A 14101-nucleotide genomic window follows, 5' to 3' on the forward strand; every position below is an offset into this window, starting at 1 on the left:
GCAACCAATAAAGCCCAGTGATGACCAAGCAGAACCGTTCAAAGGCATGGACAGCAATATCAAACTGTCTGCTAATGCACTGTCAGTCCTCAGAGCACGACTATATTCTAGACTGGTGTGATCCTCAGCTCATCTGACAACTCTACATCACTTTTAAAACCACAAAGAAAGTTTGTTCCGTGTCCCTAGCACTCACTTTTTAAAATAAAAGTCCTAGGTAGTCTGGCGTCAACTCTGTGCTATCTAGAAAACTCAACCTTTAGGCACGATCTAAAAGAACCAGTGTCAGAAACTATTTGACTGTGGTGGAACTGGATTATCAGACTGTTAAAACCCCCCAGAGAGAAATTTGTCTTGCTAACCCCCATAGCACCTTACCTATTATAGCTGCTCAATGACTTTATGGAAGATGCGATCATGCTTTCAAAGGTTTATATTTTTAATGCAGAATAGCTATAAATTCCCAGGTTTTTCCTCCTACATTCTAATTTAGCTCCAAGAACAAAGTCTTTGTACTTAGCTACCTTAATTATACATCAGCTTAAACAGGAGCATAAGTCTTTTTAGTTAGTTAATTAGTCGACCTAAAAATAAATGTCTGATTTTTACAACTTTTCTGTGACTTCCTTCATATACATTAAAGATATTTTATCCTAGCTGTTGAATACCTAGCTTAAACCAGGGGACTCTAGCAACTACTTTTATAATAACTGTATCAGAAAAGCCTTGGTTTTTAATAACTGTCCTCTCAAAGGAGTCGCTCTCACAGGTCTTTCCCCGGTATTCTTTCCAGTTCTTTGACTCCATTCCTTGCTCCCCACACACTTGACTTCTCTACATTCCCTGATTCTTATTTTCTACTTATGTAGAATGGTATTATTCTATATTTCTCTATATGCTTCCTCGTATTTGAACTTGCCAGTTAAAAGTTTTCCTAATACCCATTTAGAAGATGACAAAGAGGAAACCATGAGGAGCTTAGAGGACTGACTCAGCAAACCTAAGTCACTAGCTTTAAACACGTTCCCAGGGGTTGCTTTTCTCCTGGTTTCATGAGCCTCTGAGTCTCTTGTTTCTGCTTCGTTTCAATGCTGGGGATTTAAGGCTAGGACTCTGCACGTCCTCCCACTCAGTCTCTTTGTGTTTTATATTCTGTCCTTTCACTGTTAAGCTGGAGACAGCTATCCATGTGCAGAAAGCCCTATGGCTTGCCTGATCTAAGATGGCTCCATATAGCTTTATATTCACCAAGGCATCAGAAGAATAGGCACAAAAATTAAAATTTGGGGAGTCCTCTTGTGGAGGAATCAAGAAGTAACCAGAAGTATTTGTCTAGCCACCTGAGAGCAAGAGTTTCCAAGCAAAATTCTTCCATAGTAGCTGGTGTCTTTAACCCTGTTTTCAAATAATTTACAGGAGAAAAAATATTCTGTTAATGAAATGGCCTGAAAATGAGCATTTTATAATTGAAGAAGAATGTTGAGGACATCTTCCATGATCTGTCTCACCATGAATAGAGTCAATGTCCCCTAAATATAGTTTCCAGTGGCTCCTTAAAGGCTATCTCCGTCTCCTCCGTCTTTCCACTGTAACATTGGGTGTGGGCTAGTTACAGAATAGCAGCGGGAGGGACAAGTGAGTGAAAAAGGAGAACAAGGGGAAAGTACTAGTGAGGCCTGAAACCCCAACAGAATGATCTCGCTTACCCACGAGACGCTGTGTTTCACAGCACTGTCTAGCAAATGTTGAAATTTACCATGTATTTTTTCCCATTAACTATGTTAAATTGGATAAATTTTAACAGGACATAATTTTAGGGTAGCTCTTTGACATATTTTTTTTTCTCTAGCTGTATTTATAAGACTTTAATCTCGAAATATGGTAACACACACTTACAATCCAAGCACAGGAGGCAGGGCCTCCATGGTGAGCAAAAGAAAATGGATGCCCCTGAGTAACAACAGCCCAAAGCTGTGTTCTGGCCTCCATGCTCATGAATACACATGCATGCACAAGTACAGAACTATGAGATGTCCTAGTAACCCTCTTCTGAATAATCCAGCGGCAATAAGGCAACACGCTGTGTCAGATGCATCAGAGTACAAAGAAGTATGGGTGCATACAGAACATAGACCAGAGAGCTGTAATCAGCTAGACTCTAAAACTTCTCAGCCTTTCTAATGCTTTAATACAGTTCCTCATGTTGTGGTGAACCCTACCCATGCAATTATTTTCGTTGCTACTTCCTAACTATAGTTCTTACCTCCTGAAGAACATTATAATCACCTGTTTAACTCAAAGTCCCAGCACCTAGACCGCTCTGAGAGACTATTAAGTGGCTTAGATGGGGGAACACTATCAGCTCATAGGCACTCCCCAAGAACCATGAGCCATACGCTAGCATCTAACATGTACAACTAAGTGAGGAAACGTGAATCAAAGAATTCCTCAGGCTCAAAGAACAGACACAGCGCATTCAAAATCATTTCGGCTACCTATATATTTTAGTCTTAATTTTCAGGTTTGAACTTTTTTTTTCAGTCTCATAGAAAACTGACCACAGATACCTTCAATCTGCATGCCTCTTTTGTCTCCCCTTTCTCTATTAGACGACCCAAAATGGAGAGTCTGAAAGCTGAACAAATTCATTAAGGAAACGAGCTGTACTTGAAAATGTGGTAATGTCTGACAAGTGAGGACCATGCACTTGTTGAAGTTTCTCCCATTTTGATCATGCAGCACCTCTGTTCTCAGCTATAAAGAAGTAGTAGGATGAGCCGGTGAGCAGAAACCCAGCTCGCCCCTACTGCACGTGTAATTCTCACCTGCTAAGAATCTCAGTCTCCTAACTTGTAAAGTGGGTACAACTGTTGAGAACCAAATGGTACCACATGTTAGACCAAGTTTGGCTAAGTATTTTCTAAATGCTAGCGGCATCAACCAAATCTTTTCCAACTGCCATATAAAGCTTAATTTCCTACTGGAATAGTTTCAGATTAAAACAGAAAGACAACAGAGTCCACTGTGCAGAGACATCTATAATGTACAGAACACTACAATGTATAAAGAGCACTAGCCAAACATGAGTAGTGTCCAGAAGGACAACTTCTAGAGATTAGGGGATTCAGGGTGAAACAAGCAGCCTTCTCCAGAAGGGGTTACTCGAAAAAAAGTGTGTCTCCTTCAGCACATTATTTGACAAGTATAAGATTAATAACAGAACAATGACCACTTGACTTTCGATTTAACTGGCAGAATCAGGAAAAACTTAACCTGTATGAAACCAGAGTCGGGTATCAAGAAATACCTGCTACCAAACTTAAGGAAACATTTTATGTTACTAGAGTGTATCCAAAGAAAGAGCTCATATAAAGAATGTGGTGGCACACCCTTGCAATCCCTACACTTACACAGGATCTTGTGCATGCTCATATCTATCAAAATATAGGTTATTGGAGACAGATAGGAATGCCACAATGAGACAGTATTAAATTCAAGGTGTGCAGAAACATGGTAGAATTGATCATCTACAGTGAGACTACTATAACTTACCTCCAAAGACATTACAGGTATAAAGCAAATGTTACGGCAGAATTCCAGATCAAGTCTAAGAATGAAATTAAACTGTCGCTGCCAGAATGATGTTTAAGGAAATACAGCACCATTGGGTTAGAACCCAAAGCGTTCTGTTAGAGACAATATATCAATATTGGCCTGTGTAGCATAACTGCTTCCTACAACTGTATGTTATTCATTATGGCAGAAGGTACAATCTTAGAAGATGAACCAATGATCAGGAGCAGGGTTCTCAAAGAGATATGATGGCACACATCTGTAATTCCAGCACTCAGGAGGCAAAGCAGTTTGAGGGCAATCTAGTCTACAAAGCAAGTTCCATGACAGCTAGGGGTGTTACACAGAGAAACCCTGTCGTGAGGGAAAAAGCAAGCAAACAAACTAAGGAGCTATATGAAGGACACCTAACATGAGCCATAACCAAATTCTGTTCTGCCACTCAAAGAAATATAAAGGGAAATTAGCCCTCCCTGCCATAAAAGCATTATAAAGAGATACTTTAATGCTAGTTTCAATGCCAACTTACATGACAAAGATGGAAAGCCTTCAAATACCAGGTGGGCCACCCCATAGTCCATTGACATATTTCTGACACTATGCTACCCAACATGTTCTTCACTGACTACCAACACAAAAACATACAAGGAATTTATGCAAATGATTAAAACTCCAGATTCCAGGTACTAAATGTTCAAAGACACTTTATGGAGAACAAAACTGCAGGAAATATACTTAATCAGGCAAAAAAAAAAAAAAAAAAAAAAAAAAAAAAAACCACCTTGTAGTTCTTATGTTAAGTATTACAATTAAAATCCCAAAACCTCATTTTGGCAACCCTGTAGAGAAACAAGTATACTTAAATTGGTTGTCAGTTTTGTAAATTGAACCTATGAAATCTTTCAAAGCCACTTTCCATTTCCATATGGAAATCCTATTCAGAAACAAGACACTCCATAAGTAAATACCAAAATTATCTGGAAAAGTCTTAAGCCACCCAATAAATCACATTCCAGATAAGCAGGGCTGAGTTAAGTTAGCAGGAGACAGATAACGTTATCTCTTACTGCAACCTAAGAGCAATAGTGCTCACTCTTCAAAGAGGGAGCATAACTGCCTTAGAGGATCAGACAATAAGCACTTTTGGCTTTGTGAACCACACATACAGTTTGTGGCAACAACGCAACTCTGCTGTTGGGGAGGACACCAAAGCTACAGACTGTGTGTAACAAACGAGCACATGTATGTTCCAGTAAAGCATTTGTGGGCATCAAAACCCAGAGTACACACAAAGAATGATTTACAATTTATACGTAGTATAAACAATGGACTTTTGGTGCTGCTGATGGTTTCTTAGTTGCAACAATGGTTACTGGCAGCTCCTCAAGGTCTTACACTGGTACAGGATGTTGAAGGCAGCTTAGGCTGTGTGCTTGGGAGCTACAAAGGAAGTCTCTGTACTTTCTGCATTTGCAGAATTTTGCTGTGCATCTAAAGATACTCTTAATCATGTACTAATTTTAAAAAATTAGGAAAAGCACAGGCTCTGATCAGCGACATTATTAGACAAGGGTATTCCAAACGAAAAGGAGAGAGGTCTACCGAACTCTAAGACAGAACTATAACTGAAGTACAATTTAATTGTGTATACAATATAAAAAATGAAAGTGGTAATATTTTGTAATTGCATCCAGCACCAAAGCTAAGGTTTCCCAAATCTTGCCAACAGTCTGCTCAATTTCCCAAAAGCTTACCAGGAGGAAACCAGCCAGTCACCAACAAGGTCATTAAGTGATGCCATGTCCTCTTCAAAGAGCTTATTCACTGCTAGCAGGCATTGAAAGGAGGCCAACCACCATGACAAACAGTATGGAAGTGCCTCAAAAAGTGAAAATAGAATTAACATATAACCTGGCTAGTCCATTCCTGGATATAGCAAATAATCTCAAGTCCACAAAAATGGCTGCACACACAAGTTTATTGCTGCACTGTTAACAACAGCCAAACAAGAAGGGAAAGAGATCATAAAGATAAATTAGATTATGCTATTTGTAAGAAATGAATGGAACTAGAAAGGACATTAAGCAAAAAAAAAAAAAAAAAAAAAAAAAACAAACAACCCACATTTCATCTGTATGCAGATGCTAGAGGTAGGTGTGTGTGTGTTACACATGTGTTAGTCATGAAACTATAAAGGTGACCATGAGGATGAAGGCCACGATAATGGAAGGCAGAGAAAAAAGATGGGTAATAGAAAAATGTGGCATGAGAGCAGATGGGAAGAGGAGGAGGGCTAGCAGGAAGAGGGCAGTGGGAAGAGGAAACCAACACAATATGAAAATGCTTCAATGAAATTTAACTTGTATTATAATAAAAGTCACCCAAGTGCTGTAAAAGAAACAAAGCCAGAACTCCAACTTTGGATGCCTCAAGATGCCCCAGAGCAATAAATGAGTTCCATGGAAACCCAGCCCTATCAGATCATAAAGGCTCAAAAGCTAGTTCTCTTTACTGACCAAGATGCAAGAAGCTAAGTAGAGGAGACCCTAAAGTAAATTGTTCTCTCCCCCTTTTAATTCTAAATAGTTGGCTTCTGTCTCTAAACAGGTTGGTCTAATTCTTGGCAATCCCTCATGAGTAGAAAACGATCTGTTGTGCACATGTAAAGTAACAGAATAAACATGCTCAGAAAGAAGGATGAGACTGTTTCCCCTTTCCTAACACAATCTCTGAATAAAACCTTTCAACTTCTCCAGGAGTGAAACCACTGTTCTATCCACTGGTAATCAAGTGTCAAGGAACAAGATGACTTAAAAACCTGAGACTTTGCAGAGAGCAAGCACTTGGCACTGAAGTAAATGTCTCAGTGGGTAATGAAGTCTTAAAATATTTGCAAAAGCAAAACTGAAGGCATCTGGGCCTTAAACCTCAAGAAGAGCAAGAACAAGGGGACTGGCTGCTGCTGCCTAACAGCCAACACCTGTAAGATTCAGAGCCAGCACGTTGAGGGTAGAAATTCAAGTACAGAGTTCCATGAAAAGACAGGGGAGGTGTGTACAACAGTCTGCTTTCCGACTATTTTATTTGGGAGATGTTGTACTTTTCTGCAAGTTTACCGTAACTGACTAAAATGAGTAATGTGTAATGACCTCCATGGCATTTATGGAGTTCCCACTCTCACTGTGCAGAGAAAACTGAGCTGAGCAACCAGGAGGCTACGAAGGAGCATCCACACTCTGGAGAGAAAAGTTAGGCTGAAATAAAGAGAAGAAAGGAATGAAAACATCTTTATTACAAGTGAGGCTTGTAAATGAGGAAATAAAGAAATAGGAAGGGACAAAAGTGGCTAGCAAGAGGACCAGAAACAGGCAGTGGGGCTAAAAGAAAAAGCAAGTGCTGATGAAAATGTCACCGGGGTCCCACCAACTCAACATGCACAAGAATGTATCTTTAATTACTTCGAAATAGTCCAAGTTGGCCTTTTCTTAATCAGAAGACAAAAAAAAAAAAAAAAAAAATCCCAAGACAAAATCACTAAGAGAATTATTGACTCAAAGAAACAATACTTAGGGGACAGAACTGAAGGGTTGTCCAAATGGTACATGAACCACCATAATGTTAACAGGTATTCAAAGACAATATATTAGTCTAAAATACAAAGACCCTACAAAACAAAACAACAGAACTAGGCATGCAAGAGCTGTATTAGGAAACAAAATCAGTAAGTTTCTTTTGTACATAAAATGTGATATTACACTGTTTCCACTAAGAAATTACTATTTGAAGCCACACTGAATATGCCAATGGGATATAAACTACATATATAATTTATAATTTAAGTCACATTAGCAAAAAATAGATGAGATTTTTAATATTTTGTTTATCCTGACATATGTGAAATATCATTTTAATATACAATCAATATAAAAATGCTCAATCGTAGAGCATTGGCTTATTACATACAAAGCTCTAGATTCAATCCTCACCACCTCAAAAAAAGTGAAAAGATATTATACTGGTTTTATATTAATTCCTTGTTATATGCTATGTATCCTACATGTATAGCACATCACAATTTAGAAGCTGTATTTCTATCATGCAGAAATGACCTATAATTAAGTTCCATAATAAGGTAAATTCTTATTTCCAAATTATTCCAAATTAACTGAGGAATGCAGGGATAGGTCATTGAGTAAAGTACTTGCCTCTCAAACAAGAGAACCTGAGTTCCATTCCCAGAACAGATATAAACATGTCAGCCAGCCAGCTTGGGGGGGGGGGGGTAGTGACTCATACCTTTGAGACCAGCACTCAGAAGGCTAAGGCAGGTAGGATCTCTGTGAGTTCAAGGCCAGCCCGGTCAACAAAGCACATTCCAGGACAACCAGAGCTACCCAGAGAAATCCTGTCTCAAAAAACAAACAACAAAAGTCAGGCATGCTGGCTTTGACTTGTAATTCTCATGCTGGTAAAGCAGAGACAAGTCAGATCATGGTGGCTCTCTCATCTGACCTCTAAGGGCACCAAGCACACATACAATGCACATGCATGCAAGCAAAACACTTATACACATAAAAAATATCTTTAAAAATTATGGAAAGTCATAATTATAACAAATGAAATCAAAATTCAAACCTAAGCATTAATTAAAATGAATATGGTAAAATAAAGCAATAATTTATATGACAAGGACAAAAACGAAAGCATTAACAACAAAAGGGAACAATTATACATGCTCACCATTATGTATGAGAGATCGATTGTTTTATACCAGTAAGTACATTCAGGCTAAACCTATCATGTAAAAGAAAGCAATTACAAAGCAAAACCAGCTTTACATTTAGAGAAATATTTAAATCAAAGTAATTGAGAAAAAAAACTGAAAATAAGACAACCAATGAGAAGATGCATCGCAACATCAAATAAAGTGGAATCCAGACCAAAAAGCATTAAACTAGTAATGTTAAAGGTTACAACTCATCATGAGGACATGATAAGTTAATAAGTATCAAGGATCACATTAACAATCATGACAAAAACTAGAGACATATGGAAAAAATAGAATCATATTAAAAATCATCTCTCATGTTTGATCCACAACCAATTAAGTGGATCTGAATGAGGTATAAAACCAGCCTAAACATCAATGTGGTACCCATAACTCTGTAACCTGAGAAGAACCAATAGTCTCCTTTCTGCTGTCCATGGAGCACTCAAACATCAGCAAGTCAGAGAATTTAAAGAACATTCTGTGCCCATGCAACAAAACTAAAGATAATTAATACACATAATAAACCTACAATGGAGTTTCAGCACTCTCAAGCTAACCTTAATTCATAAAAGAATAAACATCTTCTAGGATATGGAAGAGATAGGGATAAGGGTTAATACCTATTAAGTGCTAACGCAATGGTCAGAGGCATAGCTAATGGCCTTCAAACTGGAGCAAAGGAGTGGGAAACATGGCTCAGCAGTTAAGTACACTCGCTACACTTCCAGGGGACCTGGGTTCAATTCTCAGCACCTACATGGTAGCTCACAATAGTCTGTAACTGCTGTTCTGGAAGATCTGACTTCCTCTTCTGGCCTCTGCATACACCAGGCAAGCAAGTGATCAACAGAAATACATGCAGAAAAAACACCTATCTACAAAAATAAAATTAAAATTAAAACAATAGAAAAACATGAAATAAAAGGAAATGACAAAAAAGAAATCGGTATCCAACTTTAAAACAAAGAAAAGGAACAAAATTGAACTAAGGATATCAGAGAGACTAAGTAAAGTCAAGGTAAGAATGAACTGGAGATAGAAGCCATAAAACTAAGAAATAAATAAGCAAACCATCTGCTAACTGAACCAAGAAGATGGTGGAAGTCAGGTCTGGTGCCTCATGCCTGTAATTCCAGCATCTCTAATCCTAGCATTCAGAAGACTATGGATAAAGATTGTGAGTCCAAGGCTAGCTTGGGCTACAAAGCAAGACTGTTTCAAAAAATAAGTAAATATAGCCTGGACATGGCTCATGTCTTTAATCCTAGCACTGAGGAGGCAGAGGCAAGTAGATCTCTGAGTTTGAGGCCAGCATGGTGTACGGAGGGTTTTCTAGACCCTGATCAGTAAGTAAGGCCCTACCAAGCTCCAATCCAACGGTCACACAGATAGCTCTGGTTAAATGAAATAGGTCACAAAACCAAACCCAAACCATGAATGTAGGAAAGGGTCTGTGGGGTGGGGTGGTGATAGCAATGGGGGATGGATAAGAGAGGAATGCAGGAAAAAGTAGTAAGAATAGATTACAAACATAAGAAACTTGTCAAAAGACAAGCATATTTTTTTTTAAAGCACAAAATAAAAATCGAGCTCCTAAATGGAAAAAGAGATGGGAGAGGGGAATCTGTCCAAACTTGCCAAAAAAAAAAAAATCAATGAAATGAGCATTTTGTAGGAAAAAATATATCCAAATGGATTCCAGATGACACAGAAAATCCACACAGACCAATCCCATAGAATACAGAAACTTGTGGAAGGTTTCATAGGAGTGTTATACCAAATCTTTAAAGAACAATTAATTCAAAAGAATAAATCAGTTAATGGGAAAAAAAACTGTCTTTCTGAAACAAGCCTAACTTTCCCAAAAAGAAAACTAAACCAAAACAAACAGCCGGCATATTGCAAACGTCTACAAATAACACACAGTTTTCAGTATAATGACCCAAGAGTTTATCAAACTATCCTTTCTACCGCTATACAATTTTCCAAAATAAAAAGCCAAGATAAAGTTTACTTGAAGAAAAAAAAAAAACATTTCTATGTAAACATGACTTCACCCATCAAAAGTGTGATTAACCACGTAGCAAAAGTACAAAAAAGCGGCACTCTGTCTCAGAAACTTCCAATAGGTGGGTAAATAGACACCTCCTATGGAAAGGAATCTTTTAACAATGATCAAAATTACAAATGTGCATCCTCCTTGATGTAGCAAGGTCACCTTTAGGAATTTGTCTTCCATCTGCACCCAGACATGCGTGAAATTACAATGTACACAATACTTCATAGCAAAGTCTACAAACATCCCACTAGCCATCATCACTTGAGAGGTATCCAATTACACTACACTCCACCCATACAAACTCTCAGCAGTCAGAAAAAGGAAGTTTACGAGTACATATACAGTAAGTTCTTTCATATTAAGCTTAAAAAGCAAGATACAAATAAAACTATATGGTGCAACTTATGCAAAGAGACTAGTCAACAGAAGTAAGAAACAGGCCTTTTCTGCCTAGGTCCCTTTGTCATCTTTTGAATTTGGAGCCATGTAACTGTCATCTTGAGCCAAAAAAGAAAATACAACCTTTTATGTTGGTTTATTTTTAATCTTGCCTTTGGGAAGGGTACTATAGTACTACCTTTGTAAATTGATACTCCATTTATAACACTTGTTATTCTTGCAGAAGAAATTATTTTAAAGGGCTTAAACAAATACTCCATACAGAAAAAGGGAGGCAGCAGATTAGCCAGAAGTATACCTACTTACTGGATTTTAACCCTGAAGATGCTTTAGAATGATCCTGGGGTCTTCCAAAAATACCAGTGCCCTATACTCCAAGCACATATCACTAGTACCAGAAATTCAGGGCATGAGGCCCTGACCCCAAACCACTGATCTCAATGCTTTAAAAGAGTGAATATTTGTTTCTAGATAGTCACCACATAGATTATCCACCATAACAGACCCTTAGAGAGTAGTTTTCCTATTCAAATAACATCCTTGCCTATAAAGGTGGGAGATACTTTCATAGAAATAAAGTAACTGAAATTTCAGGCACACTATTGAAACTTTCACAAACTTTGAAGGTGGGAGTGAGCAAGATTTCTTTTGTTCTTTCAACTGAGAATTAATCTGTCTGTTTACCCTATCAAAAGGTTCCTATGTTCACAATAATCTCTAGCCCTAAATTAGGAAAACATGCCTATTTATAGCAATAGAAACATTTTCATTCTAAGCTGTGAAGTCAGGACCTGCCTCAAACCTACAAAACTCTACAAGCAGGGTGGGGTAAGAAAGTACATCAAAGCCAGGCAGTGATGGCGCACGCCTTTAATCCCAAGCACTTGGGAGGCAGAGGCAGGCGGATTTCTGAGTTTGAGGCTAGCCAGGTCTACAGAGTGAGTTCCAGGACAGCCAGGGCTACACAGAGAAACCCTGTCTCGAAAAAAACAAACAAACAAAAAAAAAGTGCATCAAGTAAAGGTACTTTCTTCCAAGCCTGACCACCAGAGGTTGATCTCTGGGACTCACATGACAGAAAGAGAGAACCAACTCCCACAAGTTGTCCTCTGACCTCTACAGATACACCATGATCCACACGTGTTCACACAAACAAGTTCATGCATAAAAAAAATGTTTACGAATAAAAACATAAATTTTACACATAGCCACAGGGAGTAGAGTCCAACTACTGAAAATGAAACTTAAGATGCAAAGGCCAACTTCTCCCTCATCTTAGATGTTCATCATCTATCTTTGGCAACTTGGTTTCTAACACTTAATTTGGCATTAGCTTAAACCTTTAACCTATACCTCTTTCCATTCCGTATGTTTCTCCCCAAATATAGACGACATCACATTTTGCATATCTGGTCTTCCCAGAAGGTTCTACCTATTTTGCATTTTATATCCAACTGACACCGTCCCATGACATTTAAATCAAATGAATTCAACAGATCTAGGCTTTGGGAGCCTAAGTCATCTTGTGTTTCAATTTTGGGGATGCTGAGTTCCATTTCTGTTTTATTGCAGGTGTTTCACAACCGCATTCAGCCTGCTGGAGTTAGAATGACATCCTCTGGGGAAACATGATTGATCAGTTAATGGAAGGTGGCAGAATCTGCTCCCATCTAAGTAGGCCTCAGGCTTTATGGGGGGTGGGGGGTCCTCTCCCTTCCCATCCTAATCCATGTAGAATGAAGTACTAGTCCAGCTGCCAACAGGGTGCAAGGGACATCACACTTAGGCTGGAGTTGTCCTAGAACCCCTGCTTTGTAGTCAGGAGCCCACAGGTCAGCTCTTACCCAATATCTAAGGCATTTGCAGCCCAAGACTATGACTGCTTTGAAGTCATAATCATAATGAAGGCATTCAGGTCTTGCCACTCAAGGCTACCCAGCACCTTACAGCCGAAAAGGAACAAAACGCCACTGCGTGATTTACTCAACCTCAAGGTGTTTCTAAACACGTCTTACACAACCATCAAAAACGTCTAAAAATAAAAACGTTTATGAGTTCTCTTTCTGAAGTTTTAAGGAGAGTGCGGTTTGAGTTAAGTAGATTTGAAGCTCGTAATGAATAGCTGGGGAGTTCTGACCGGGATGAGGATCCTTGGACGAAGCTGGGCGTGGGGCCCTGCCCCTCCAACTCCAGAAATCCGAAACCTAAGCCCCAGGAGGGCCCTCGGGCAAGCATCCCCATCACCCCTCCCGGAGGTTCTCAAGGACTTTGCCCTGAAGCTGAAGAGCCTCAGCAGCAGGCAGGACAAGGATGGCGGCTCTCTCACTCCTACGGGGCCTTGGAGGTGGCTCCAAGGCGTCACACTTACCGAAGTCCAGGAACTGTTTGATAGAGAGTGGCGACGGGGAGAAGCGGGAGTAGCGCTCGATCTGCTTGGGGACCGGCTGCTTGAGCAGCCGGTAGAAGAGCCGCATCCTCACCCGTGCGGTGTGCAGATCCGCCGAGCCGTCTGGACCGGAGCAGAGGCCGCCGCCGCCGAGGCGCAAGGAGGAGGCGGCGACGGCAGGTCTTTACCTCCACCTGGGGCTCGGCCTTGGCGCCAGCAGCCCGTCGCCGCCGCGGCACCTACACAAGCACGGGGCAGCAGTTAGGCGGCCGTGGCCGGCTGCCCGCGGGTTCTCAAGCCCCGCCTGAAAAAGGCGGGCTCTGCCGCTGCACGTACGCGGCGCGCGTGGGATGTGAGGGGCGCTAAGGGGTACGCGGCTGCACGCGCGCGCCGCTGATTGGCTGCCGCCGCCGCCAAAGCTTCCTTAAAGCCTCGGTAACACGCACAAACCTCCCGCCCTCGCTCGTGGGTCTCAACCTGGCAGCAGCCAGCTTGGTTGCTGCCGGTCCCGCCCCGGATCAGGTCTTGAGAAGTGCTCTGAGACTTGAAGGACACTGGAAGCCGGTGCCTGAGATATCTTTAGGGCTGCTCTAGACCTTCCCAACCCCAGGCCTCTCTTCCGGAAGGCCCTCCTCTGATCTGCCGACTCCTCAGCTTTAAGTTGTTCCTTGCGGTCCAATGCTTCTTTCTTAACTATGATCTGTTTCATCCCCTCCAACAATTAATTACAGAACTAAGCGGAAGCTACTGGTACCCCCTCCCCGCCCCCAGCACGCCACAGGATTCACTGTATTATCAACTAACCTGGCCACTGGAGCTCTGCTGACTGCCCACCTTCACTCTAGTGAATACCTTTGCACAGGATTGTTACAAAACAGGATTGTTACGTCACTGGCTGCGGTTCCTGGCCCTA

At 40.5% G+C, this 14101-nt stretch overlaps 1 protein-coding gene across 1 annotated transcript in view; it reads right to left on the bottom strand.

Annotated features, from left to right (window-relative positions):
- The window catches only part of Pdk3 (pyruvate dehydrogenase kinase 3), a 66071-nt gene extending 52577 nt beyond the window's left edge, over positions 1–13494 (bottom strand). Inside the window, exon 1 of the mRNA XM_034485074.1 lies at positions 13171–13494. Coding sequence (XP_034340965.1) covers positions 13171–13276 — 106 coding nt within the window. The 5' untranslated portion in view covers positions 13277–13494. The remainder of the gene's footprint in view (positions 1–13170) is intronic.
- Between the last annotated feature and the right edge of the window lie 607 nt (positions 13495–14101).

This window comes from Arvicanthis niloticus, chromosome X, assembly GCF_011762505.2.
Source record: "Arvicanthis niloticus isolate mArvNil1 chromosome X, mArvNil1.pat.X, whole genome shotgun sequence".
NCBI lineage: Eukaryota > Metazoa > Chordata > Mammalia > Rodentia > Muridae > Arvicanthis > Arvicanthis niloticus.